Here is a 26,980-nt window from a genome sequence, read left to right as displayed (position 1 = left end):
TAAATGGCCCCTGGCTTCTACAAGAGCCCTTCAGCACCTTGTGATCACGTCGTGAGGGTTGGCATCGGAAACGACTGATTTTGCTTTCCTATAACCCCTTTAAATGCTTCTGCCACTATTGACAGCGGCATCTTAGGGATTAAACTGTTGAAATTGGATGCTGCCTGTATAAATGGGTGCCGCGCCATACAGTGATGGTGCACATCGGCTGTACATTCATGGTGCATCACCAAGGGGTTAAAGGGAATCTGTCACCCCTTTTTTGAGATATCATATAATGATATTCAATTGTGTGTCACATAAGGATTCTCTTAGTGCTTTTGCTTCCCCCTGACCCCGCACCTTTCATGCATAAATATCTTTTTTATATCGATTCAGATGTATGTAAACTGCCACGGTCCGGTCCGCTGGGCGGGGCTTATTCACCTGCTCCCCCCCCCCCCGTCTTGCTCTACGCATTTCTTCTTGTGTAGAGCAAGACAGGAAAGCAGTTCCCTTTAAATACATGATATTTTGTCCACCACTAGGGGGAGCAAAAGCTACTTACAGCTTACACAATATAAATTCATGAGCTCCACCTAGTGGTGACTGCAGGGAGGTAGCATTTTTTCATGTACTTTTTAGGTTTACGTAGGGGGATTTGGAACTAAAAAAATAAGTCTCGACATCTATTATTATATACTAAAAAATGCAGAGTTTTGGACTTTAGTGCGACCTAATGATGGCAGGAGGCTGAACAGATCACAACGTCGTACGGCATTTTTCTGCCTGCAGTGACAGTTGCTCTGCAAACTGTGCTGGTGGCAGACGGCGGTTGCCGCGTGTCGGCCTCCCTGTTTCTGGGCGATGGTGTAATCATTTCTGCGTTTACCTTCTCAAATCCTGCTGACACGGGCACCACATAGAGGAATAAGAAACCCTAAGGACCCAGTGTTGATGTCATGCTGCCATGGGACCTTCTGCTTTCAGCTGCGTCTCTCTACCTGACTGTGCCGTGTAGGAGGATCCGCAGCTGATCGCCGCTCCTAGCGCAGATTACTGCCCCTCGCTACACAACTCGGGACCATGAAGAATGCAAAAGATGACTGTCAGTACCGTCCGATCACGGTTAGTGTATTCTCTATGTGCAAGCTGCTGTTCCCTGTTATCAGCCACGCTGACTTTAATATATCATTCTTTACTATGATGGCTGATCGAAAGTCCAGAAAAATCCTTACCCCTGTAGTCACTATCTCCAGTAATGAGATCCCCCATTGACGAGCGTCGGCTGTCACCTACGGTCACATCATCTGCTAAATGTAGACTTTAGGCCTTGTTCACATTCCTTCTATGGCTTCTGTTTTTAAAGGAAGCCATGACCGACCTGCCACTGTGACCCCCATGTTATAAGGGGTCCCATTATGTTTTCCAAATTTTTCATTGTGAAGCATAACATTAAGGGGTTAACTAGTGCTATTGTCATTTTTTTAAAGATTTTTTTTTTGGGGGGGTTGGTGCATTTTTCGGAGTATGATGCTAGTGTTTTGCTGTATGTTTACAGGTCGCCGTGCGTATTCGACCGCTGAATCAGACGGAAGTGGAGGAGGGGATGCAAAGTATAACGTACAAGCTTGGAGAACAAGTAAGGAAAGTCTGTCTATTAGTGATAGGCGAACATGCTGGGATAAAGTGTTATCTGAGCATGCTCGGGTGCTAACCCGGTGACTTCAATATGCCCGAAAAATATGTTTGAGTCCTCGCAGCTGTATGTCTCACGGCTGTTCGACAGCCGCAACACGTGCAGGGATTATCTGACAAAAAGGCAATTCACTCAGCACACCAGCATGCTTGGATAACACCTTATCCGAGCAAGTTTGCTCATCACTACTGTATATCTATCTAATCTACCCAAAAATAAAATCTGAGCTGCCCTTCGGAACAGAATAAACCAGGTGTGCAAAGGTGCAGGTTGCTCAGGCCGCATAATATTCAATGAAAAGCATACAGCAGCGCTCTGTAAGCTTTATGATGCATGCAAACATTGAATATACGATACAGTAGTTCAATGGCATTACTGCTATATAGAATATCCTTATAAAAATGAAGGTACTAAGCGCAGTCAGAGCGGCTTGCACCTGTTCACACTTGCTATAGGCAGTTTTTTGTATTAAGCTGTTTGAGATGGTGACTGCTTCCTTTTCTGACTGTGCACATCTCCCATAGGCCATGTTTGATAAATATTACATTTAGAGTCCCACCAAAGAAAGGTCACCTTGTCATGGCTGATGGGCTCTCATGAACTGGCCAATGTCTACGCTAAGTACCTTCATATTTTCAGTGTTTACACACATCTTACAGAGGCTGCTGTATTCTTTGGTTTGTATATTAGGCAGTCACTGCAGCTTGTACCTGTTCACACCTGCTTTATTCTGTTCGCAGGTGATGGCAAGAACTTGCCGAAGCTCCAAAAATGTAGATTGACATGAGATTTATTCTTTACGACTGAATAATAGAGTTTAAAGAAAAAAGATTCACAAGAGCCTGGTCCAGCTGCCATGTTGACAGTCCGTGGCCGCCTGACCCGGAGTCCAGCAAACCACCTACCTGGTCATCCTCGGCACCTCTTCTGATTAGTCGGCTCCTGTGATGTCATGCGAGCCTCACACCACAACATAATGAGGTCACAGCGGTCTGCCAATCATAAGAGGTGTCCAGGGCATAAGAGGTTGGCAGGGTTCTGGTCCGGAGGCCACGGACTACTGAGGTGGCAGCTGGAACAGATTTTGCTCCCTCTGTGTCTCTAGCTATGTATTTCTCTTGGACTCTTCTGTGTACTTTTCCTTTAAATCTGGGTGTTACCAGTTGGGGGTGTGTCTACACAGTCTGACATCCAATCAGTGCCTCCAGTGTCAGACACACCCTTTTGCATGGGGAATGACCACACCCTGTTGTCGATGTATCTACATTTCTAGGTGGAGGAATAGCAGAGGGAACATCACAGCTAATTATCATTATTAGAAATAATAATAATAATAATAATCTTTATTTTTATATAGCGCTAACATATTCCGCAGCGCTTTACAGTTTGCACACATTTTCATCACTGTCCCCAATGGGGCTCACACTCTAAATTCCCTATCAGTATGTCTTTGGAGTGTGGGAGGAAACCGGAGTACCCGGAGGAAACCCACGCAAACACGGGGAGAACATACAAACTCCTTGCAGATGTTGTCCTTGATCCAGATTTATGGATGTAGCTTCTTCATTCCTTAATAAAATGTTATACATAAGTTCCGTATAAAGAGAACAACTAAGCTACAGAAATGGAAGACCCAGAATTTTTATTTAATGGGGAAAAGGAAGAATTACCGAAAACAGATGTCGAGTGGTGTCGTGTCGAAAAGAACTAAAAAATGCACAAAACGAAATAAGAAAAATCTCAGCAGTTCTTATCTTAATCGTCTTCTTAAATTTCATCCTGTTTTGTCTCAAATTACAAAAAAATACTGAAAAATATATACATACAAAAGCTAAGTTTCCTTTTCCTAAGGGAATCTGTCAGCAGGATTCCCCCCCCCAAACTATTTATATATCATGTAGCTCTAGCAAACATGTCAAGTAGTACGTTTACATGGCCAGTTCGTTCCTCCATTACTGAGAAATCAGCATTTATATTGATATGCAAATGAAGCTAAAGGGCTATTTTTGGATCTGAAGCATCTGTCACTCCAGCTCTATTCCTCCGCCCAGAGACGTCCTGTTGGACTCCTCTGCCTGATGATACACATCATACAGTAGAAGTGGTCAATCAAGCTGGAGGAAGTGGTGCTGTGTGGGGAGTAGAGCTGGAGTGACAGAGGCTTCAGATCTACAAATAGCTCTTCAGACGCATTTGCATATCAATGCAAATGCTGATGTTTCAGTAGCGGAGTTCATGTAAAAGTATCTTTGAAAGAACTACTTGCCCATATAGAAAGTTTCGGGGGTGAATCCTGCAGACAGAGTGTCTTTAATACTTGTGTCTGGCTGTAAGGCAACTGCCTGCAGCAGAAGCCCCCTCTGTCTTGATCGCAGGAGGCAGAAATTTCTTTAAGATCAACCCCCTTCAGCTTTTCCCATCCTAATCAGCAGGAGGGTAAAGGATGGCTCGATACCTAAAATGTATTTTCTAAATATCTATTTAGACACCCAAAGCACTTTTGTAACTTGTTTTATTACACAATATCCTACACTTCTCCTTATACAGCTAATCTCTAAATGGTTTTTTTTTTTTTTACTCAACTTCCTGTGATGTTTCATTTGAGGGGAGACATCCAAGGAGGCTGGGACTGCACTCACTCCTTTGCAGCATCTATCACCCTGCCGCCCACTGATGACGATTCGTTTGAGGGCTCATGATGGAAACTGTGGGGTGACGCTGCTGTCACTCACCCTGCTTCTATCTCCGCACCCTGATCTCTTCCCTTGTGTTCTTTGTAGAATTTCTGTTAAATTTTATATTTGGGGAAGATGCAGAAAATCCTACTGCCTGAAGGGTAGGGCAAATTGAACTCTTGTGTGATTGATCACTCATTTTTAGGTTTAGTTTTCCATTAGACATAAACTTTGCCTTTTTTAATGCATTTTATAATAAGCGGGTACAATGTCATTACAGCAGGCGATTTCTTGTGTAATTGCTTCCCGTACATTGTGTTTATGAAATCGGAACGCTGACATAATCAAGCATGGTGTACTGATGAAAGTCCCCTTGGGCTCGTTTGTTCCTAGTGATAATATAAGACGTGTCTTTCTTCAGCCAATAAATCAACAGCCGCGGAGACACCATCACATGTTTCTCAACGCAAGCAATGACTAGCCAGGTCTTTCCCCGGGAAGGAACAACCACGGGAAGGGCAGTCTCCAATGAAGGAAACTACCTATGCCAAAACATGGTATCCATCCACAGACAGCTGTTTCGGGGTATTGCCCCTCATCAGTGTGGAGTAGGAAACTGGCTAGTAGGAGCAATGCCTAGTGAAAGGCTATGAACATAAGGATGAGTGACCTCATGGAGATCAACATCCAACACTGCGGAGACACCATCACATGTTTCTCAACGCAGTGATCTAGAGCAATGCCCCCATCCCTTATGGGAAATATGCAAAAGCATGTAAATCAACAGCCGCGGAGACACCATCACATGTTTCTCAACGCAAGCAATGACTAGCCAGGTCTTTCCCCGGGAAGGAACAACCACGGGAAGGGCAGTCTCCAATGAAGGAAACTACCTATGCCAAAACATGGTATCCATCCACAGACAGCTGTTTCGGGGTATTGCCCCTCATCAGTGTGGAGTAGGAAACTGGCTAGTAGGAGCAATGCCTAGTGAAAGGCTATGAACATAAGGATGAGTGACCTCATGGAGATCAACATCCAACACTGCGGAGACACCATCACATGTTTCTCAACGCAGTGATCTAGAGCAATGCCCCCATCCCTTATGGGAAATATGCAAAAGCATGTAAATCAACAGCCGCGGAGACACCATCACATGTTTCTCAACGCAAGCAATGACTAGCCAGGTCTTTCCCCGGGAAGGAACAACCACGGGAAGGGCAGTCTCCAATGAAGGAAACTACCTATGCCAAAACATGGTATCCATCCACAGACAGCTGTTTCGGGGTATTGCCCCTCATCAGTGTGGAGTAGGAAACTGGCTAGTAGGAGCAATGCCTAGTGAAAGGCTATGAACATAAGGATGAGTGACCTCATGGAGATCAACATCCAACACTGCGGAGACACCATCACATGTTTCTCAACGCAGTGATCTAGAGCAATGCCCCCATCCCTTATGGGAAATATGCAAAAGCATGTAAATCAACAGCCGCGGAGACACCATCACATGTTTCTCAACGCAAGCAATGACTAGCCAGGTCTTTCCCCGGGAAGGAACAACCACGGGAAGGGCAGTCTCCAATGAAGGAAACTACCTATGCCAAAACATGGTATCCATCCACAGACAGCTGTTTCGGGGTATTGCCCCTCATCAGTGTGGAGTAGGAAACTGGCTAGTAGGAGCAATGCCTAGTGAAAGGCTATGAACATAAGGATGAGTGACCTCATGGAGATCAACATCCAACACTGCGGAGACACCATCACATGTTTCTCAACGCAGTGATCTAGAGCAATGCCCCCATCCCTTATGGGAAATATGCAAAAGCATGTAAATCAACAGCCGCGGAGACACCATCACATGTTTCTCAACGCAAGCAATGACTAGCCAGGTCTTTCCCCGGGAAGGAACAACCACGGGAAGGGCAGTCTCCAATGAAGGAAACTACCTATGCCAAAACATGGTATCCATCCACAGACAGCTGTTTCGGGGTATTGCCCCTCATCAGTGTGGAGTAGGAAACTGGCTAGTAGGAGCAATGCCTAGTGAAAGGCTATGAACATAAGGATGAGTGACCTCATGGAGATCAACATCCAACACTGCGGAGACACCATCACATGTTTCTCAACGCAGTGATCTAGAGCAATGCCCCCATCCCTTATGGGAAATATGCAAAAGCATGTAAATCAACAGCCGCGGAGACACCATCACATGTTTCTCAACGCAAGCAATGACTAGCCAGGTCTTTCCCCGGGAAGGAACAACCACGGGAAGGGCAGTCTCCAATGAAGGAAACTACCTATGCCAAAACATGGTATCCATCCACAGACAGCTGTTTCGGGGTATTGCCCCTCATCAGTGTGGAGTAGGAAACTGGCTAGTAGGAGCAATGCCTAGTGAAAGGCTATGAACATAAGGATGAGTGACCTCATGGAGATCAACATCCAACACTGCGGAGACACCATCACATGTTTCTCAACGCAGTGATCTAGAGCAATGCCCCCATCCCTTATGGGAAATATGCAAAAGCATGTAAATCAACAGCCGCGGAGACACCATCACATGTTTCTCAACGCAAGCAATGACTAGCCAGGTCTTTCCCCGGGAAGGAACAACCACGGGAAGGGCAGTCTCCAATGAAGGAAACTACCTATGCCAAGGGATGGGGGCATTGCTCTAGATCACTGCGTTGAGAAACATGTGATGGTGTCTCCGCAGTGTTGGATGTTGATCTCCATGAGGTCACTCATCCTTATGTTCATAGCCTTTCACTAGGCATTGCTCCTACTAGCCAGTTTCCTACTCCACACTGATGAGGGGCAATACCCCGAAACAGCTGTCTGTGGATGGATACCATGTTTTGGCATAGGTAGTTTCCTTCATTGGAGACTGCCCTTCCCGTGGTTGTTCCTTCCCGGGGAAAGACCTGGCTAGTCATTGCTTGCGTTGAGAAACATGTGATGGTGTCTCCGCGGCTGTTGATTTACATGCTTTTGCATATTTCCCATAAGGGATGGGGGCATTGCTCTAGATCACTGCGTTGAGAAACATGTGATGGTGTCTCCGCAGTGTTGGATGTTGATCTCCATGAGGTCACTCATCCTTATGTTCATAGCCTTTCACTAGGCATTGCTCCTACTAGCCAGTTTCCTACTCCACACTGATGAGGGGCAATACCCCGAAACAGCTGTCTGTGGATGGATACCATGTTTTGGCATAGGTAGTTTCCTTCATTGGAGACTGCCCTTCCCGTGGTTGTTCCTTCCCGGGGAAAGACCTGGCTAGTCATTGCTTGCGTTGAGAAACATGTGATGGTGTCTCCGCGGCTGTTGATTTACATGCTTTTGCATATTTCCCATAAGGGATGGGGGCATTGCTCTAGATCACTGCGTTGAGAAACATGTGATGGTGTCTCCGCAGTGTTGGATGTTGATCTCCATGAGGTCACTCATCCTTATGTTCATAGCCTTTCACTAGGCATTGCTCCTACTAGCCAGTTTCCTACTCCACACTGATGAGGGGCAATACCCCGAAACAGCTGTCTGTGGATGGATACCATGTTTTGGCATAGGTAGTTTCCTTCATTGGAGACTGCCCTTCCCGTGGTTGTTCCTTCCCGGGGAAAGACCTGGCTAGTCATTGCTTGCGTTGAGAAACATGTGATGGTGTCTCCGCGGCTGTTGATTTACATGCTTTTGCATATTTCCCATAAGGGATGGGGGCATTGCTCTAGATCACTGCGTTGAGAAACATGTGATGGTGTCTCCGCAGTGTTGGATGTTGATCTCCATGAGGTCACTCATCCTTATGTTCATAGCCTTTCACTAGGCATTGCTCCTACTAGCCAGTTTCCTACTCCACACTGATGAGGGGCAATACCCCGAAACAGCTGTCTGTGGATGGATACCATGTTTTGGCATAGGTAGTTTCCTTCATTGGAGACTGCCCTTCCCGTGGTTGTTCCTTCCCGGGGAAAGACCTGGCTAGTCATTGCTTGCGTTGAGAAACATGTGATGGTGTCTCCGCGGCTGTTGATTTACATGCTTTTGCATATTTCCCATAAGGGATGGGGGCATTGCTCTAGATCACTGCGTTGAGAAACATGTGATGGTGTCTCCGCAGTGTTGGATGTTGATCTCCATGAGGTCACTCATCCTTATGTTCATAGCCTTTCACTAGGCATTGCTCCTACTAGCCAGTTTCCTACTCCACACTGATGAGGGGCAATACCCCGAAACAGCTGTCTGTGGATGGATACCATGTTTTGGCATAGGTAGTTTCCTTCATTGGAGACTGCCCTTCCCGTGGTTGTTCCTTCCCGGGGAAAGACCTGGCTAGTCATTGCTTGCGTTGAGAAACATGTGATGGTGTCTCCGCGGCTGTTGATTTACATGCTTTTGCATATTTCCCATAAGGGATGGGGGCATTGCTCTAGATCACTGCGTTGAGAAACATGTGATGGTGTCTCCGCAGTGTTGGATGTTGATCTCCATGAGGTCACTCATCCTTATGTTCATAGCCTTTCACTAGGCATTGCTCCTACTAGCCAGTTTCCTACTCCACACTGATGAGGGGCAATACCCCGAAACAGCTGTCTGTGGATGGATACCATGTTTTGGCATAGGTAGTTTCCTTCATTGGAGACTGCCCTTCCCGTGGTTGTTCCTTCCCGGGGAAAGACCTGGCTAGTCATTGCTTGCGTTGAGAAACATGTGATGGTGTCTCCGCGGCTGTTGATTTACATGCTTTTGCATATTTCCCATAAGGGATGGGGGCATTGCTCTAGATCACTGCGTTGAGAAACATGTGATGGTGTCTCCGCAGTGTTGGATGTTGATCTCCATGAGGTCACTCATCCTTATGTTCATAGCCTTTCACTAGGCATTGCTCCTACTAGCCAGTTTCCTACTCCACACTGATGAGGGGCAATACCCCGAAACAGCTGTCTGTGGATGGATACCATGTTTTGGCATAGGTAGTTTCCTTCATTGGAGACTGCCCTTCCCGTGGTTGTTCCTTCCCGGGGAAAGACCTGGCTAGTCATTGCTTGCGTTGAGAAACATGTGATGGTGTCTCCGCGGCTGTTGATTTACATGCTTTTGCATATTTCCCATAAGGGATGGGGGCATTGCTCTAGATCACTGCGTTGAGAAACATGTGATGGTGTCTCCGCAGTGTTGGATGTTGATCTCCATGAGGTCACTCATCCTTATGTTCATATTTCTTCAGCCAATGACAGACGGCATTTTCTGAAAAGTCTCTATTCCCTGGAGAGAGAGCTTGTGCTGTACTGCACGCTACCTCCCTACGGAGCGGATTAGTCCTCATATTAGTGTTGTCACTTTCCTTATCTGAAAGTAACATATTACTCCCACATAAGATACAAGCTCAATTACATGCTGGGGAATTGGATCACTTTGCCATCTCTAAGATCCTATCCCAATATGTACTGTAGCAGGTGTAATAATAATGCTACCAAATACCTCCAATTGGAAATGTAGTATAGTTCTTCTGATAAACTATGTAACTTACCCCATGTGCAGGGCGTTGCAGTAGCTTAGGGATCCATGGTTATGATGATAGTGACAGTCCCCCATGTGTACAGAGCAGTAGGACAAATAAGTGACCCCATCTCCTTTAGCGTTGGTCGGACATGCGCATTACCAATACTGTTGCCTGAAAGTAAATGGAGGGGTCGGATTTGTGCACTACCACTCCTGCAGCCCCATAGAAGTAAATGGAGGTCAGATTTGTGCACTACTGCTTCCATAGACCCATAGAAGTGAATAAAGCAATGGTTGCGCATGTGCTCTATCTCTCCATTCACTTGGTGAAGATGGGACTCTCTTTTCTGGTTATCTGCGGGAGTCCTAGAGATCGGACCCCAACATTTTTTATATGTATCTTTTGGAAAGGTGATACATTTTATGGGTGGGATAAATCCTTTAAAGGAGTTATATGGGACGGGATAACCTCTCTTAGGCTGGCCATACACATTATCTGGCTTTCGACCAAACAATCCTTTTACGGATCGTTCTGTCGACAGCCATCTCAGCTGGTTCTTCCATACACAGAAGCGCTCGCTCAACTGGGGGCTTACATCAGGGAGAACACTGTGATCGGCAGTCTGAAGTCGGACATACCTGATCGACACCTCCCCCCAACCATCTGTTGGCCGAAGCCGTCGATATCAGCGGGTTTAGCTAATATTAGCCCATTGTGTATGGAGACCTTACGGCTATGTGCACTTGTTGAGTATTTGCAGCAGATTTTTCCGCACCAAAAATCAGAGTGTTTGCAGGAAAAACGCACACGTTTGTGATGCGTTCTTGCAGGTGCTTTTTTCCCATCCATTTGAATGAAAAACACTGCAAAAACGCTGAAAGAGTTGACATGCTGCACGTTTAGAAAACACACAGGAGATAAAGAAAAAAAAAAAGCAAACAATGTGGTTGAGATTTTAGAAATACAATTTTTTTTACTGGTAATGTAAAATGTTGCTTTTTATCTATTGTAAAAATGCATGGAGAAAAAAAAGTCAAAGACGCAGCATGGGAAGAAGGTTGGAGATTTTTTGACTACTGGCTGTTGGAGAACTAACCAGAAATCAGAAAACACAGGTAACAAAGCATTTTTTAAAAAAACAATATACAGTGCCTTGCGAAAGTATTCTGCCCCCTGGAACCTTTCAACCTTTTCCCACATATCATGCTTCAAACATAAAGATACCAAATGTAAATTTTTGGTGAAGAATCAACAACAAGTGGGACACAATTGTGAAGTTGAACGAAATTTATTGGTTATTTTAACATTTTGTGGAAATTCAAAAACTGAAAAGTGGGGCGTGCATTATTATTCGGACCCTTTACTTTCAGTGCAGCAAACTCACTCCAGAAGTTCACTGTGGATCTCTGAATGATCCAATGTTGTCCTAAATGACTAATGATGATAAATATAATCCACCTGTGTGTAATCAAGTCTCCGTATAAATGCACCTGCTCTGTGATAGTCTCAGGCAGCGTCGGACTGGAACACCTTGGGCCCACCAGAGAAAATCATTCTTGGGGCCCACTATGTAGCTGCATAGAGTTAAATACCAGACCACCAATTATGCGGTAAAACACGCTAATATCCGGGTATAATATAAGGTTGTACATGTCTTAATTATGTAGCAGGAGTTGGGGTAGCCCCCTCATAGAATATAAAGCAGCCCCCTCACATAGTATAATGCAGCCATCTCATAGAATATAATGCAGCCATCTCATAGAATATAATACTGCCCCCCTCATAGGGTATAATACTGCCCCCCTCATAGAATATAAAGCAGCCCCCTCACATAGTATAATGCAGCCATCTCATAGAATATAATACTGCCCCCCTCATAGGGTATAATACTGCCCCCCTCATAGGGTATAATACTGCCCCCCTCATAGGGTATAATACTGCCCCCCTCATAGGGAATAATGCACCCCCTCATAGGGTATAATGCACCCCCTCATAGGGTATAATGCACCCCCTCATAGGGTATAATGCACCCCCTCATAGGGTAGAATACTGCCCCCCTCATAGGGTATAATACTGCCCCCCTCATAGGGTATAATACTGCCCCCCTCATAGGGAATAATGCACCCCCTCATAGGGAATAATGCTGCCCTCCTCATAGGGTATAATGCTGCCTCCTCATAGGGTATAATGCTGCCTCCTCATAGGGTATAATGCTGCCCCCCTCATAGGGTAGAATACTGCCCCCTCATAGGGTATAATACTGCCCCCCTCATAGGGAATAATGCACCCCCTCATAGGGTATAATGCTGCCCCCTCATAGGGTATAATACTGCCCCCCTCATAGGGAATAATGCACCCCCTCATAGGGAATAATGCACCCCCTCATAGGGAATAATGCTGCCCTCCTCATAGGGTATAATGCTGCCTCCTCATAGGGTATAATGCTGCCTCCTCATAGGGTATAATGCTGCCCCCCTCATAGGGTATAATACTGCCCCCTCATAGGGAATAATGCTGCCCCCTCATAGGGTATAATACTGCCCCCCTCATAGGGAATAATGCACCCCCTCATAGGGTATAATGCTGCCCCCTCATAGGGTATAATACTGCCCCCCTCATAGGGAATAATGCACCCCCTCATAGGGAATAATGCACCCCCTCATAGGGAATAATGCTGCCCTCCTCATAGGGAATAATGCTGCCCTCCTCATAGGGTATAATGCTGCCTCCTCATAGGGTATAATGCTGCCCCCTCATAGGGTATAATAATGCACCCCCTCATAGGGTATAATGCACCCCCTCATAGGGTATAATACTTCCCCCACCTCATAGGGTATAATACTGCCCCCCTCATAGGGTATAATACTGCCCCCCTCATAGGGAATAATGCACCCCCTCATAGGGTATAATACTGCCCCCCTCATAGGGTATAATACTGCCCCCCTCATAGGGAATAATGCACCCCCTCATAGGGAATAATGCACCCCCTCATAGGGAATAATGCACCCCCTCATAGGGAATAATGTACCCCCTCATAGGGAATAATGCTGCCCTCCTCATAGGGTATAATGCCTCCTCATAGGGTATAATGCTGCCCCCCTCATAGGGTATAATGCTGCCCCCCTCATAGGGTATAATACTGCCCCCCTCATAGGGAATAATGCACCCCCTCATAGGGAATAATGCTGCCCTCCTCATAGGGAATAATGCTGCCCTCCTCATAGGGTATAATGCTGCCCCCTCATAGGGTATAATACTGCCCCCCTCATAGGGTATAATGCTATATAGATATATAGATATAGGGTTAGATAGATATAGATAGAAAGATAGATGTAGAAATAGATATAGAGATAGATAGTAGATAATGGATAGAAAGTAGATAATGGATAGATATAGATAGAAAGATTCATAGAGATAGATAGAGATAGATAGATATAAAGATAGATATAGAAAGAAATATAGATAGATAGATATAGAGATAGATAGAAAATAGATAATGGATAGATAGATATAGAGATAGAGATAGATAGATATATAGCTAGAGATAGATAGATAATAGATAGAGATATACAGATATAATAATAATAATAATATAGACATATATAGATATAGAGATAAATATATAAATAGATGGCTATAAATAAAAATAGATATAGAGATATATATATATATATAGAGATAGATAGATATAGAGATAATAGAGATAGATAGATATAGAGACAGATAGATATAGAGATAGATATAGAGATAATAGCTAGATATAGAGATATGTATAGAGATAGATAGATATAGAGTTAGAAAGATAGATAGATATAGAGAGAGATATAGAGATAGATGGATAGATAGATATAGATAATAGATAGATATAATAGATATAGATGGATAGATCAATAGATAGATAGATAAAGAGAGAGATAGAGATAGATAATGAGATATAGAGATATAGTGTTAGATAGAAAGATAGATATAGAGATAGATATGGATATAGAGATAACAGATAGATATAGAGATAATAGATAGATAGATATAGAGATAATAGATAGATAGATATAGAGAGAAACAGATATAGAGATAATAGATATAGAGATAGATATAGATATAAAGATAGATAGAGATAGAGAGAGCGGTAGATAGAGAGAGAGAGAGATACAGAGATCGATATAGATAATAGAGATAGATAAAGATAGATAATAAATATAGAGATAACAGATAGATATAGAGATAGAGTAAGATAGAAAGATATAGAGAGAGGTAGATATAGATAATAGAGATAGCTAGATAGATAGACATAATAGATAGATATAGATATAGATAGATATAGAGATAGATGTAGAGATAGAAAGATAGATATAGAGATAGAGCGATAGATAGAGATAGATAATAGATAGAGATAGAAAGATAGATAGATATAGAGATAGATATAGAGATAGAAAGATAGATATACAGAGAGATAGAGATAGAGATAAATAGATAGATATAGAGAGAAATAGATATAGAGATAATAGATATATATAGATATAGAGAGAGATAGATACAGAGAAAAGATATATAGATAAATAGAGAAAGATAGATAGATATATAGATAGAAAGATAGATATAGACATAGAGCGATAGATAGATATATAGATAGAGATAGAGAGAGAGATAGAGAGAGAGATAGAGAGAGAGAGATATAGAGAGAGAGAGATATAGAGAGAGAGAGAGAGAGAGAGAGAGAGAGAGAGATACAGAGAAAAGATATAGAGATAGATAACGGATAGATAAATAGATAGATAGGTATAGAGATAGATATTAGATAGAGATATATATAGATAAAGATAGATAGATATAGATGGTAGCTAGATAGATAATAGATATAGAGATAGATAGAGTAAGATAGATAGATATAGAGATAGATAGACATAATAGATAGATATAGAGATATATATATAGAAAGATAGAGATAGATATAGAGATAGATGTAGAGATAGAAAGATAGATATAAAGATAGAGCGATAGACAGAGATAGATATAGATAATAGATAGAGATAGATATAGAGATAGATAGATATAGATAATAGATAGAGATAGAAAGATAGATAGATATAAGAGAGATAGAGAGAGAGAGAGATATAGAGATAGAGAGAGAGAGAGAGAGAGATATAAAAAAACAAAACACAATACTCACGTCTCCTCCTCGCTCCCACGCTGATTCCGGCAGCCGGCTTCAGTGTCAGGAGCTGCCCCCTCTGCCAGACACACAGCGGGTGCGCGATGTAGTGACGTCATCGCGCACTGGCTGTGAGCCAGGAGCAGAGAGGACTGAGGGCGGCGCCGGCCCTGATTTACAGCTGTAGTCTGCAGAGCAGCTTACTGGGCTGGGGGCGGGGCCTCTGGGGGTGTGGAGACCTGAAATGATATTCACTGCTTCGCAGTGAATATTCATTTCTCTTTAGCAGCGGGGACAGGGGCTCCTGCCTCCTGACACCCGCTGCTGCTCCACTGGCAGGGGCCCCCATAGCAGCTGCATGGTGTGCGACACACCACTGGCTGGGGGCCCCTGGAACAGCGGGGGCCCTAGGCAACTGCTGGCCCTGTATGCCAGCAGGTGCCAGGGCCCACCGGAGAACCGGTGGATTCTCCGGTGGGCCAGTCCGACGCTGGTCTCAGGGTTCTGTTTGATGCACAGAGAGCATCATGAAGACCAAGGAACACAACAGGCAGGTGTGTGATACTGTTGTTGAGAAGTTTAAAGCTGGATTTGGATACAAAATGATTTCCATAACTTTAAACATCCCAAGGAGCGCTGTGCAAGCGATCATATTGAAATGGAAGGAGTATCATACCACTGCAAATCTACCAAGACCCGCTGTCCCTCTAAACTTTCATCTCATACAAGGAGAAGACTGATCAGAGATGCAGCCAAGAGGCCCATGATCACTCTGGATGAACTGCAGAGATCTACAGCTGAGGTGGGACAGTCTGTCCATAGGACAACAATCAGTCGCACACTGCACAAATCTGGCCTTTATGGAAGAGTGGCAAGAAGAAAGCCATTTCTCAAATATATCCATAAAAAGTGTTGTTTAAAGTTTGCAACAAGTCACCTGCAGGGGTGAACCTAGCCTCTCTGCTGCCAGAGGCGAACAGCAAAATGACGCCCCCCCCCCCGCACACAAAGTAAATTTTCATGTAAAACGGAGTACAATAGTGGACATTTTGATTTAGATAAATATAAAAAAAAGGTGTCCAAACACAAGGATGTCAGCGCCATCACACGCACATACAAGAACAACACAGAAGTATCCAGAACAAGGGTCAATAATGGCAATGGTAGGCCTGGCACAGGGCCGGACTGGGACAAAAATGCAGCCCTGCCACACAAATCCCACCAGCCCACAAACTATAGCACTCATCACCCCGATCAGTGAATTTTTGCTATACTTTGTCGTCATATAATGGGCACCATATATTACTTCATACAGCATAATGGGCACCATATATTCATACAGTATAATGGGCCCCATATATTACTTCATACAGTATAATGGGCCCCATATATTACTTCATACAGTATAATGGGCCCCATATATTCATACAGTATAATGGGCCCCATATATTACTTCATACAGCATAATGGGCACCATATATTACTTCATACAGCATAATGGGCACCATATATTACTTCATACAGCATAATGGGCAGCATATATTACTTCATACAGTATAATGGGCCCCATATATTACTTCATACAGTATAATGGGCCCCATATATTACTTCATACAGTATAATGGGCCCCATATATTCATACAGTATAATGGGCCCCATATATTACTTCATACAGCATAATGGGCACCATATATTACTTCATACAGCATAATGGGCACCATATATTACTTCATACAGTATAATGGGCCCCATATATTCATACAGTATAATGGGCCCCATATATTACTTCATACAGCATAATGGGCACCATATATTACTTCATACAGCATAATGGGCACCATATATTACTTCATACAGTATAATGGGCCCCATATATTACTTCATACAGCATAATGGGCCCCATATATTACTTCATACAGCATAATGGGCCCCATATATTACTTCATACAGCATAATGGGCCCCATATATTACTTCATACAGTATAATGGGCAGCATATATTACTTCATGCAGTATAATGGGCCCCATATAATACTTCATACAGTATAATGGGCAGCATATATTACTTCATACAGTATAATGGGCCCCATATATTACTTCATACAGCATAATGGGCCCCATATATTACTTCATACAGCATAATGGGCACCATATATTACTTCATACAGTATAATGGGCCCCATATATTACTTCATACAGTATAATGGGCAGCATATATTACTTCATACAGTATAATGGGCAGCATATATTTCATACAGTATAATGGGCCCCATATATTACTTCATACAGTATAATGGGCCCCATATATTTCTTCATACAGTATAATGGGCCCCATATATTACTTCATACAGTATAATGGGCACCATATATTACTTCATACAGCACAATGGGCACCATATATTACTTCATACAGTATAATGGGCCCCATATATTTCTTCATACAGTATAATGGGCCCCATATATTACTTCATACAGTATAATGGGCACCATATATTACTTCATACAGTATAATGGGCACCATATATTACTTCATACAGCATAATGGGCACCATATATTACTTCATACAGTATAATGGGCCCCATATATTCATACAGTATAATGGGCCCCATATATTACTTCATACAGCATAATGGGCACCATATATTACTTCATACAGCATAATGGGCACCATATATTACTTCATACAGTATAATGGGCCCCATATATTACTTCATACAGCATAATGGGCCCCATATATTACTTCATACAGCATAATGGGCCCCATATATTACTTCATACAGCATAATGGGCCCCATATATTACTTCATACAGCATAATGGGCCCCATATATTACTTCATACAGTATAATGGGCAGCATATATTACTTCATGCAGTATAATGGGCCCCATATAATACTTCATACAGTATAATGGGCAGCATATATTACTTCATACAGTATAATGGGCCCCATATATTACTTCATACAGTATAATGGGCCCCATATATTACTTCATACAGCATAATGGGCCCCATATATTACTTCATACAGTATAATGGGCCCCATATATTACTTCATACAGTATAATGGGCACCATATATTACTTCATACAGTATAATGGGCAGCATATATTTCATACAGTATAATGGGCCCCATATATTACTTCATACAGTATAATGGGCCCCATATATTTCTTCATACAGTATAATGGGCCCCATATATTACTTCATACAGTATAATGGGCACCATATATTACTTCATAGAGCACAATGGGCCCCATATATTACTTCATACAGTATAATGGGCCCCATATATTTCTTCATACAGTATAATGGGCCCCATATATTACTTCATACAGTATAATGGGCACCATATATTACTTCATACAGCACAATGGGCCCCATATATTACTTCATACAGCACAATGGGCCCCATATATTGCTTCATACAGTATAATGGGCCCCATATATTACTTCGTACAGTATAATGGTCCCCATATATTACTTCGTACAGTATAATGGGCCTCATATATTACTTCGTACAGTATAATGGGCGGCATATATTACTTCATACAGTATAATGGGCCCCATATATTCATACAGTATAATGGGCCCCATATATTACTTCATACAGTATAATGGGCACCATATATTACTTCATACAGTATAATGGGCCCCATATATTACTTCATACAGTATAATGGGCCCCATATATTACTTCATACAGTGTAACGGGCCCCATATATTACTTCGTACAGTATAATGGGCACCATATATTAATCTTCGTACAGTATAATGGGCCTCATATATTACTTCGTACAGTATAATGGGCACCATATATTACTTCCTACAGTATAATGGGCACCATATATTACTTCATACAGTATAATGGGCACCATATATTACTTCATACAGTATAATGGGCACCATATATTACTTCATACAGTATAATGGGCCCCATATATTACTTCATACAGTATAATGGGCCCCATATATCACTTTGTACAGTATAATGGACCCCATATGTTACTTCATACAGCATAATGGGCACCATATATTACTTCATACAGTATCATGAGCCCCATATATTACTGTATACAGTATCATGGGCCCCAAATATTATTTCATACACCATAATGGGCCCCATATATTACTTCTTACAGTATAATGGGCCCCATATATTACTTCATACATTATAATGGGCCCCATATATTACTTCATACAGTATAATGGGCCCCATATATTACTTCATACAGTATTATGAGCACCATATATTACTGCATACAGTATAATGGGCACCATATATTACTTCATACAGTATAATGGACCCTAAATATTATTTCATACAGCATAATGAGCCCCATATATAACTTCATACAGCATAATGGGCAGCATATATTACTTCGTACAGCATAATGGGCACCATATATTACTGCATACAGAAGAATGGGCACCATATATTACTTCATACAGTGTGATAGGCCCCATATAATTCTTCTACCCAAACCCCGCTGTTCTGGTCTCCTCAGTGTATTCTGATACTCCGCAGTGCTTGGCACAGGGACATCATTAACTTTACCTATATAATTGTCCACTTGGCCTGATAGTAATAGTGATTTGTTTGTACCCTGTTGTCTGGCGCTGGCCCACTTTATGGGGGTGCTCAGGGCATATGATTATACACCAGTAAAAAGTATGAGAGGCTCAATGTGACCAGTGCCACCTAGTTTCCTACCCCTCTTATTTGACTGGTACTGTGGGCACACTGACTGGTACTGAGGAAAAGAAAGAAAGAGAACAGAGAGAAAAAGAAAACAGAGAAAGAAAGAAGAGAGAGAGAAAGAAAGAGGGGAAAGAAAGAAATAACAGAGAAAGAAAGAAGAAGGAAAGAAACAGAGAGAGAAAGATTCTATAAAGATACTACAGCAGCCCGGCTCCCACTGTAGTGCCCACCTGAGCCTCCCGATGCAGGACATATCATGATCCGCTCACATGGCCGGCATCCCGAGTCCACGGCGATCCTGCTGTCCGCGCTGTTGGGGGAGGATACGGTGATGATCTGAAGCATTCCCTGAAGTGCCTCCATGGTTCCGTCACAATCTCCTCCCGAAATTACCTCATTTCCAGTCAGCTTCTAGCACGTCACTTCTGGTGGAACGTCACGTGCGAATTTTAAAGTGCTCCTCGGGGCTCCGTCGTGCACTCCTGTGTCCGTGGGAAAAGTAAGCTCCCAGCCGGGGCAGTGGGGCAGAATCTCTATCAAAATCGGGACTGTCCCGCTGGGAGGTATGAATGCTCCCCACCATACACCTTGCACACGTATGGCTCCGCATACATCATACACACACGGTTCCGCTTTTTATGCCTCATACCACACGGCTCCGTTCCGTACACCTCGCTCACACACGGCTCCACTCAGTACTCACATGGCTCCACTCCGTAAACCTCGTACACATGCGGCTCTGCTCCGTGCACCTTGTACACACGTGGCCACGCTCTGTAAACCTTGTACACCTCGTACACACGCGGTTCCGCTCCATACACCTCACACACACGCGACTCTGCTCCATACACCTCGTACACGTGCGGCTCCGCTCTCTACACCTTGCACATGTGCTGCTCTGCTCCGTACACCTCGCACACGCGCTGCTCTGCTCCGTACACCTCGCACACGCACTGCTCTGCTCCGTACACCTCGCACACGGCTCCGCTCCGTACACACACACGTCTCTGCTCCGTACACATCTCTGCTCCGTACATATGCGGCTCTGCTCCTTACACCTTGCACACACAGCTCCGCACACCCCACACACTTGCGGCTCTGCTCCGTACACCTCGTACACACACGGCTCCGCTCCGTGTACACACACAGCTCCACTCCATACACACACACAGCTCCACCCCGTACACATCTCTACAACGTACACCTCGTACACGTGCAGCTCTGCTCCGTGCACCTCTCACACGTGCTGCTCCGCTCCGTACACCTTGTACACACACGGCTCCGCTCCTTACACCTCGTACACACACGGCTCCGCTCCTTACACCTCGTACACACGCGGCTCCGCTCCTTACACCTCGTACACACGCGGCTCAGCTCCTTACACCTCGTACACACGCGGCTCAGCTCCTTACACCTCGTACACGCGCGGCTCCGCTCCGTACACCTCGTACACACGCGGCTCCGCTCCGTACACCTCGTACAAGTGCGTCTCTGCTCCGTACACCTCGTACACGTGCAGCTCTGCTCCGTGCACCTCGTACACACGCGGCTCTGCTCTTTACACTGCATACACACGCGGCTCCGCTCCACACACCTCGTACACATGCGGCTCTGCTCCTTACACCTTGTACACACGGCTCCGCACACCTCGCACACACACAGCTCCACTCCGTACACCTCACACACTCGCGGCTCTGCTTCGTACACATACACAGCCTCACTCCGTACACATCTCTGCTCCGTACACCTCGTACACACACACAGCTCCACTCCGTACTCATCTCTGCTCCGTACACCTCGTACACACACACAGCTCCACTCCGTACACATCTCTGCTCCGTACACCTCGTACACTCACACAGCTCCACTCCGTACACATCTCTGCTCCGTACACCTCGTACACACACACAGCTCCACTCCGTACACATCTCTGCTCCGTACACCTCGCACATTTGCGGCTCTGCTCTGTACACCTCACACACTCGCGGCTCTGCTACATACACCCTGTAAACCCCCCTGACCCCACAAATAAACTTCCCTCATCCAGGATGATGACAGCCAGCACATACAGCAGAGTCCTGCATAAAACAAGGGCTGATGCGCACAGGAACTGTGATGAGGTCATAGGAGGGGAGGAGTCAGGGTCACATGATATCCGGATTGAAGACGTTACACATGAGGAGAGGAACGACTACAGGACCTGTGATGAGGTCACGGGAGGGGAGGAGTCTGGGGTCACATGATCAGGGGGCCCTGACTCATTCCCTCCTGTGATCTCATCAATTACAGCCTCTTGCATGACCGTAGCACCAGTGTGCAGAGGCTAAATTGTAGGTGCTGCGGGTAGAGGAGCGCATAATGCCGCCCCCTGCTGCCTGCCGCTTCAGCACCTGGCTCAACTTGCCTCATTATAGCTGCGGCCCTGCCTGGGAGACACAGCAAACATGTGGAAGAAGGTGCTCTGGTCAGATGAAACCAACATCAAAATGCCCAATGATATGTTTGGCGTAAAGGCAACACAGCTCATCACCCTGAACACACCATCCCCACTGTCAAACATGGTGGTGGCAGCATCATGGTTTGGGCCTGCTTTTCTTCAGCAGGGACAGGGAAGATAGTTAAAATTGATGGGAAGATGGATGGAGCCAAATACAGGACCATTCTTGAAGAAAATCTGTTGGAGTCTGTTAAAGACCTGAGACTGGGATGGAGATTTGTCTTCCAACAAGACAATGATCCCAAACATAAAGCAAAATCAACAATCGAATGGTTCACAAATAAACATATCCAGGTGTTAGAATGGCCAAGTCAAAGTCCTGACCTGAATCCAATCGAGAATCTGTGGAAAGAGCTGAAAACTGCTGTTCACAAACGATCTCCATCAAACCTCACTGAGCTCGAGCTGTTTGCCAAAGAAGAATGGGCAAGAATTTCAGTCTCTCGATGTACAAAACTGATAGAGACATACCCCAAGCGACTTGCAGGTGTAATCGCAGCAAAAGGTGGTGCAGCAAAGTATTAAGTTAAAGGGGTCGTATAATATTGCACGCCCCACTTTTCAGTTTTTGAATTCCACAAAAATTTAAAATAACCAATAAATTTCGTTCAACTTCACAATTGTGCCCCACTTGTTGATTCTTCATCAAAAATTTACATTTGGTATCTTTATGTTTGAAGCATGATATGTGGGAAAAGGTTGAAAAGTTCCAGGGGGCTGAATACTTTCGCAAGCCACTGTAATAGGTCTAGGAGACCTGACTGCACAGGGTTTTTGTTACCTGAGCGGGCCCATGAAGCCTCTGGCTTTGGTTGTGTCCATGTGCCTGCTTAGATTTTGCATTGGTGCTACCTATTCTCTGAGTTCTTTTCTCTGTGTGCAGCTTGATCTGAAACTATATTGATTCCTAATATGTCATAATATTAGTAATTAGTGACAAATCGCTGTGATTGGGTGCGTATATCGCTTTACTGGGGATGGAAGGAATAATGTATAAATGGCCGGATGTCACCTGAGTCTTTCTTTCTATTTCAGATGTTACTGCTGAAGGATCCGAATGAAGATGCCGATGACTATAGAGCGAGTCGTGCCAGGCAGAGGACCTTCATATTTGATGAGGTGTTGGACCAGTGCGCCTCCCAGGTAACTCTCCTGTCCGTCATCTTTTGAAGAGACCTGCACGGATCCAACCACCGCTGTGCAATGTAATTAGTACTATAGAGCTAATGAACCTGTTTCCTTTACAGGACCAGATGTATGAGTCCACTACAAAAAGCCTGGTGGAAGGAATTGTTTCTGGGTACAATGCCACTGTTTTTGCTTATGGCCCTACAGGTAATCTGTGTATCTCACTTTTATCTGTTTGATCAATCTAAATCTTCCAAGATGGGCAGTACTCCAGGCAAAATCGATCTATCTTCACTATATCCGTCCTACCTTCCTTTCCTCCCTCCCTCCCTCCAATCCTCCCATTTTTCCCTTCCTCCCTTCCTTCTTTCCTTCATTCACCCTTCCTTCCTTCCATCCATTCTTTTATCTTTCCTTTCTTTCTTCCATTCTCCCTTCTTTCCATTCTTTTATCCTTCTTTCCTTCCTCCCTCCCTTCCTTCCATACATTTTTTTATCCTTCCTTCCTTCCATTCTTTTATTCTTCCTTTCTTACTTCTTTACTCCCTCCTTTCCTCCCTTCCATCTTCCCTTCATTCCTTCCATCCATTCTTTTACCCTTCCTTCCATCTATCCATCCATCCACCCTTCCTTTCTTGCATCCATTCTTTTATCCTTCCCTCCCTTCCTCCCCTTCTCTTATTTCCTCCACTTCCCTTCCTTCCTTCCTCCTTCTTTCCCTTCCTTCCTCCCCTTCCCTTCCTTCCTTCCTACCTTCCTTCCCACCCACTGTGCATACCAGGATATATGCAATCATTGAATATATGAAATACAAACTGCACTAATGCTATATAGAATATATTTATAAAACTAAGGCACTTAGCTCACATATTGGCCAATGCGCATGTGCCCACCAGTCATGACAAGGCGTACCTTTATTTGTGAGATGTTAGGGTCCAATCTCTGACCAGTCCGTCTGAACAGAATAAAGCAAGTGTGAGCAGGTGCAAACTCCTATGACTGCATAATATGCAAAGAAAAGAAAACAGCCACCTCTGTAAGCACTAAGATGTATGCAAAGAAAGGTACACCTTGTCACGGCTGGTGGGCTCTCATAAATTAGCCAATTTATGCGCTAAGTTCCTTAATTGTTATAGTATATTCTACAGTCATATGTTAAAGTTTGGGCACCCCTATTAATGTTAACCTTTTTTCCTTGTAACAATTTTGGTTTTTGCAACAGCTATTTCAGTTTCATATATCTAATAACTGATGGACTCAGTTATATTTCTGGATTCAAATGAGGTTTATTGTACTAACAGAAAATGTACAATCTGCATTTAAACAAAATTTGACCGGTGCAAAAGTATGGGCACCTCAACATAAAAGTGACATTAATATTTTGTAGATCCTCCTTTTGCAAAAATAACAGCCTCTAGTCGCTTCCTGTAGCTATTAATGAGTTCCTGGATCCTGGATGAAGGTATTTGTGACCATTCCTGTTTACAAAACAATTCCAGATCAGTTAAGTTTGATGGTCGCTGAGCATGGACAGCCCGCTTCAAATCATCCCACAGATGTTCAATGATATTCAGGTCTGGGGACTGGGATGGCCATTCCAGAACATTGTAATTGTTCCTCTGCATGAATGCCTGAGCAGATTTGGAGCGGTGTTTTGGATCATTGTCTTGCTGAAATATCCATTCCCTGCGTAACTTCAACTTCGTCACTGATTCTTGCACATTATTGTCAAGAATCAGCTGATACTGAGTTGAATCCATGCGACCCTCAACTTTAACAAGATTCCTGGTGCCGCCATTGGCCACACAGCCCCAAAGCATGATGGAACCTCCACCAAATTTTACTGTGGATAGCACGTGTTTTTCTTGGAATGCTGTGTTTTTTAGCCTCCATGCATAACGCCTTTTTGTATGACCAAACAACTCAATCTTTGTTTCATCAGTCCAAATGTGCTTTTGCATACCTCAGGCGACTCTGTTTGTGGCGTGCTTGCAGAAACGGCTTCTTTCGCATCACTCTCCCATACAGCTTCTCCTTATGCAAAGTGCGCTGTATTGTTGACCGATGCACAGTGACACCATCTGCAGCAAGATGATGCTGCAGGTCTTTGGAGGTGGTCTGTGGATTGTCCTTGACTGTTCTCACCATTCTTCTTCTCTGCCTTTCTGATATTTTTCTTGGCCTGCCACTTCTGGGCTTAACAAGAACTGTACCTGTGTTCTTCCATTTCCTTACTATGTTCCTCACAGTGGAAACTGACAGGTTAAATCTCTGAGACAACTTTTTGTATCCTTCCCCCAAAAAGCTATGTTGAATAATCTTTGTTTTCAGATCATTTGAGAGTTGTTTTGAGGAGCCCATGATGCCACTCGTCATAGGAGAATCAAATAGGAGAACTACTTGCAAGTGGCCACCTTAAATACCTTTTCTCATGATTTGATACACCTGGCTATGAAGTTCAAAGCTTAATGAGGATACAAAACCAATTTAGTGCTTCAGGAAGTCAGTAAAAAGTAGTTAGGAGTGTTGAAATCAAGAAAATGATAAGGGTGCCCATACATTTGCACCGGTCAAATTTTGTTAAAATGCAGATTGCACATTTTCTGTTAGTACAAGAAACCTCATTTGAATCCAGAAATATTACTGAGTCCATCAGTTATTAGATATATGAAACTGAAATAGCTGTTGCAAAAACCAAAACTGTTATAAAGAAAAAAGGTTAACATTAATAGGGGTGCCCAAACTTTAACATATGACTACAGCTGTAATTCCATCCAAAATTCTTATATTCATTGTTTGCACATCACAGAGGCGGCTCTATTCTATTATTTGTTCCTATCTGTCTATGAGTGAAAAGGAGGCCAAAAAGTTGGACTTTTTCTTAGCCTATGAGAACTGTCCTTTGTCTGACATGAGCTTTATTAACACGACTAGCGGGTGTGTCGGTTGTTCTCTACTCGCTAACCGTAGGCCAAAAACGTGACGTGGACTGATTTTTTTTTTGTATGCTCCATTGTTCAAGAGCGGTCACAGTAACCTTCTTGGACGTTCCTTCCACTTCGATGCATGTAATACCTGTTATATATACATCAGGCACAGGTAAGACATACACAATGCTGGGAATGGATGGCGAGCCGGGAATATTTATCCGAACTTTGAATGATCTGTTCACGACCATCGAGGAGATCAGCGACAGCATGGACTACTCTGTATCAGTGTCCTACCTAGAGGTAATATATATCACATATTCCGATATATACACCAATTACTTGAGGCTTCATCACCAGAGATTTTTTATTTTTGCACTTTCTTTGTTTCCTCCTTTTCTTCCAAGAGCCATAACTTTTACCATTTTCAGTCGACATAGCCTTTTAAGGTTTTTTTTTTTTGCCTCACGATTTCAAGTTTTGAAGCACACCATTCATTTTGCCACATAATATACTGGAAACTGGGTGGAAAAATCCAAGTGGGGTGAAATCCCAAAATGAAAATGGAATGTACTAGCATGTGGTCTGGATAGCCATTTAACAATCTAATAGCATAATAATAATAGATTTTATTTATATAGCACTGACATATTCCATAGCACTGTACAATACAGAGAGGACACGTATAGACAATATTAGACTTTACAAAGTGACCTATAATTCA

The 26,980-nt window shown here is 43.6% G+C and overlaps 1 protein-coding gene across 1 annotated transcript in view; it reads left to right on the top strand.

Annotated features, from left to right (window-relative positions):
• Positions 1-1,065: 1,065 nt before the first annotated feature.
• The window catches only part of LOC141057190 (kinesin-like protein KIF19), a 95,436-nt gene continuing 69,521 nt past the window's right edge, over positions 1,066-26,980 (top strand). Inside the window, exons 1-5 of the mRNA XM_073553733.1 lie at positions 1,066-1,107; positions 1,541-1,621; positions 23,237-23,344; positions 23,449-23,536; positions 26,423-26,559. Coding sequence (XP_073409834.1) covers positions 1,066-1,107; positions 1,541-1,621; positions 23,237-23,344; positions 23,449-23,536; positions 26,423-26,559 — 456 coding nt within the window. The remainder of the gene's footprint in view (positions 1,108-1,540; positions 1,622-23,236; positions 23,345-23,448; positions 23,537-26,422; positions 26,560-26,980) is intronic.

This window comes from Dendrobates tinctorius, unplaced genomic scaffold, assembly GCF_039654945.1.
Source record: "Dendrobates tinctorius isolate UK_male_01 unplaced genomic scaffold, ASM3965494v1 ptg000202l, whole genome shotgun sequence".
Classification (NCBI taxonomy): Eukaryota; Metazoa; Chordata; class Amphibia; order Anura; family Dendrobatidae; genus Dendrobates; species Dendrobates tinctorius.
The sequence above is the reverse complement of the archived record's forward strand: the minus strand, read 5'-3'. Positions and strand labels throughout refer to the sequence as shown.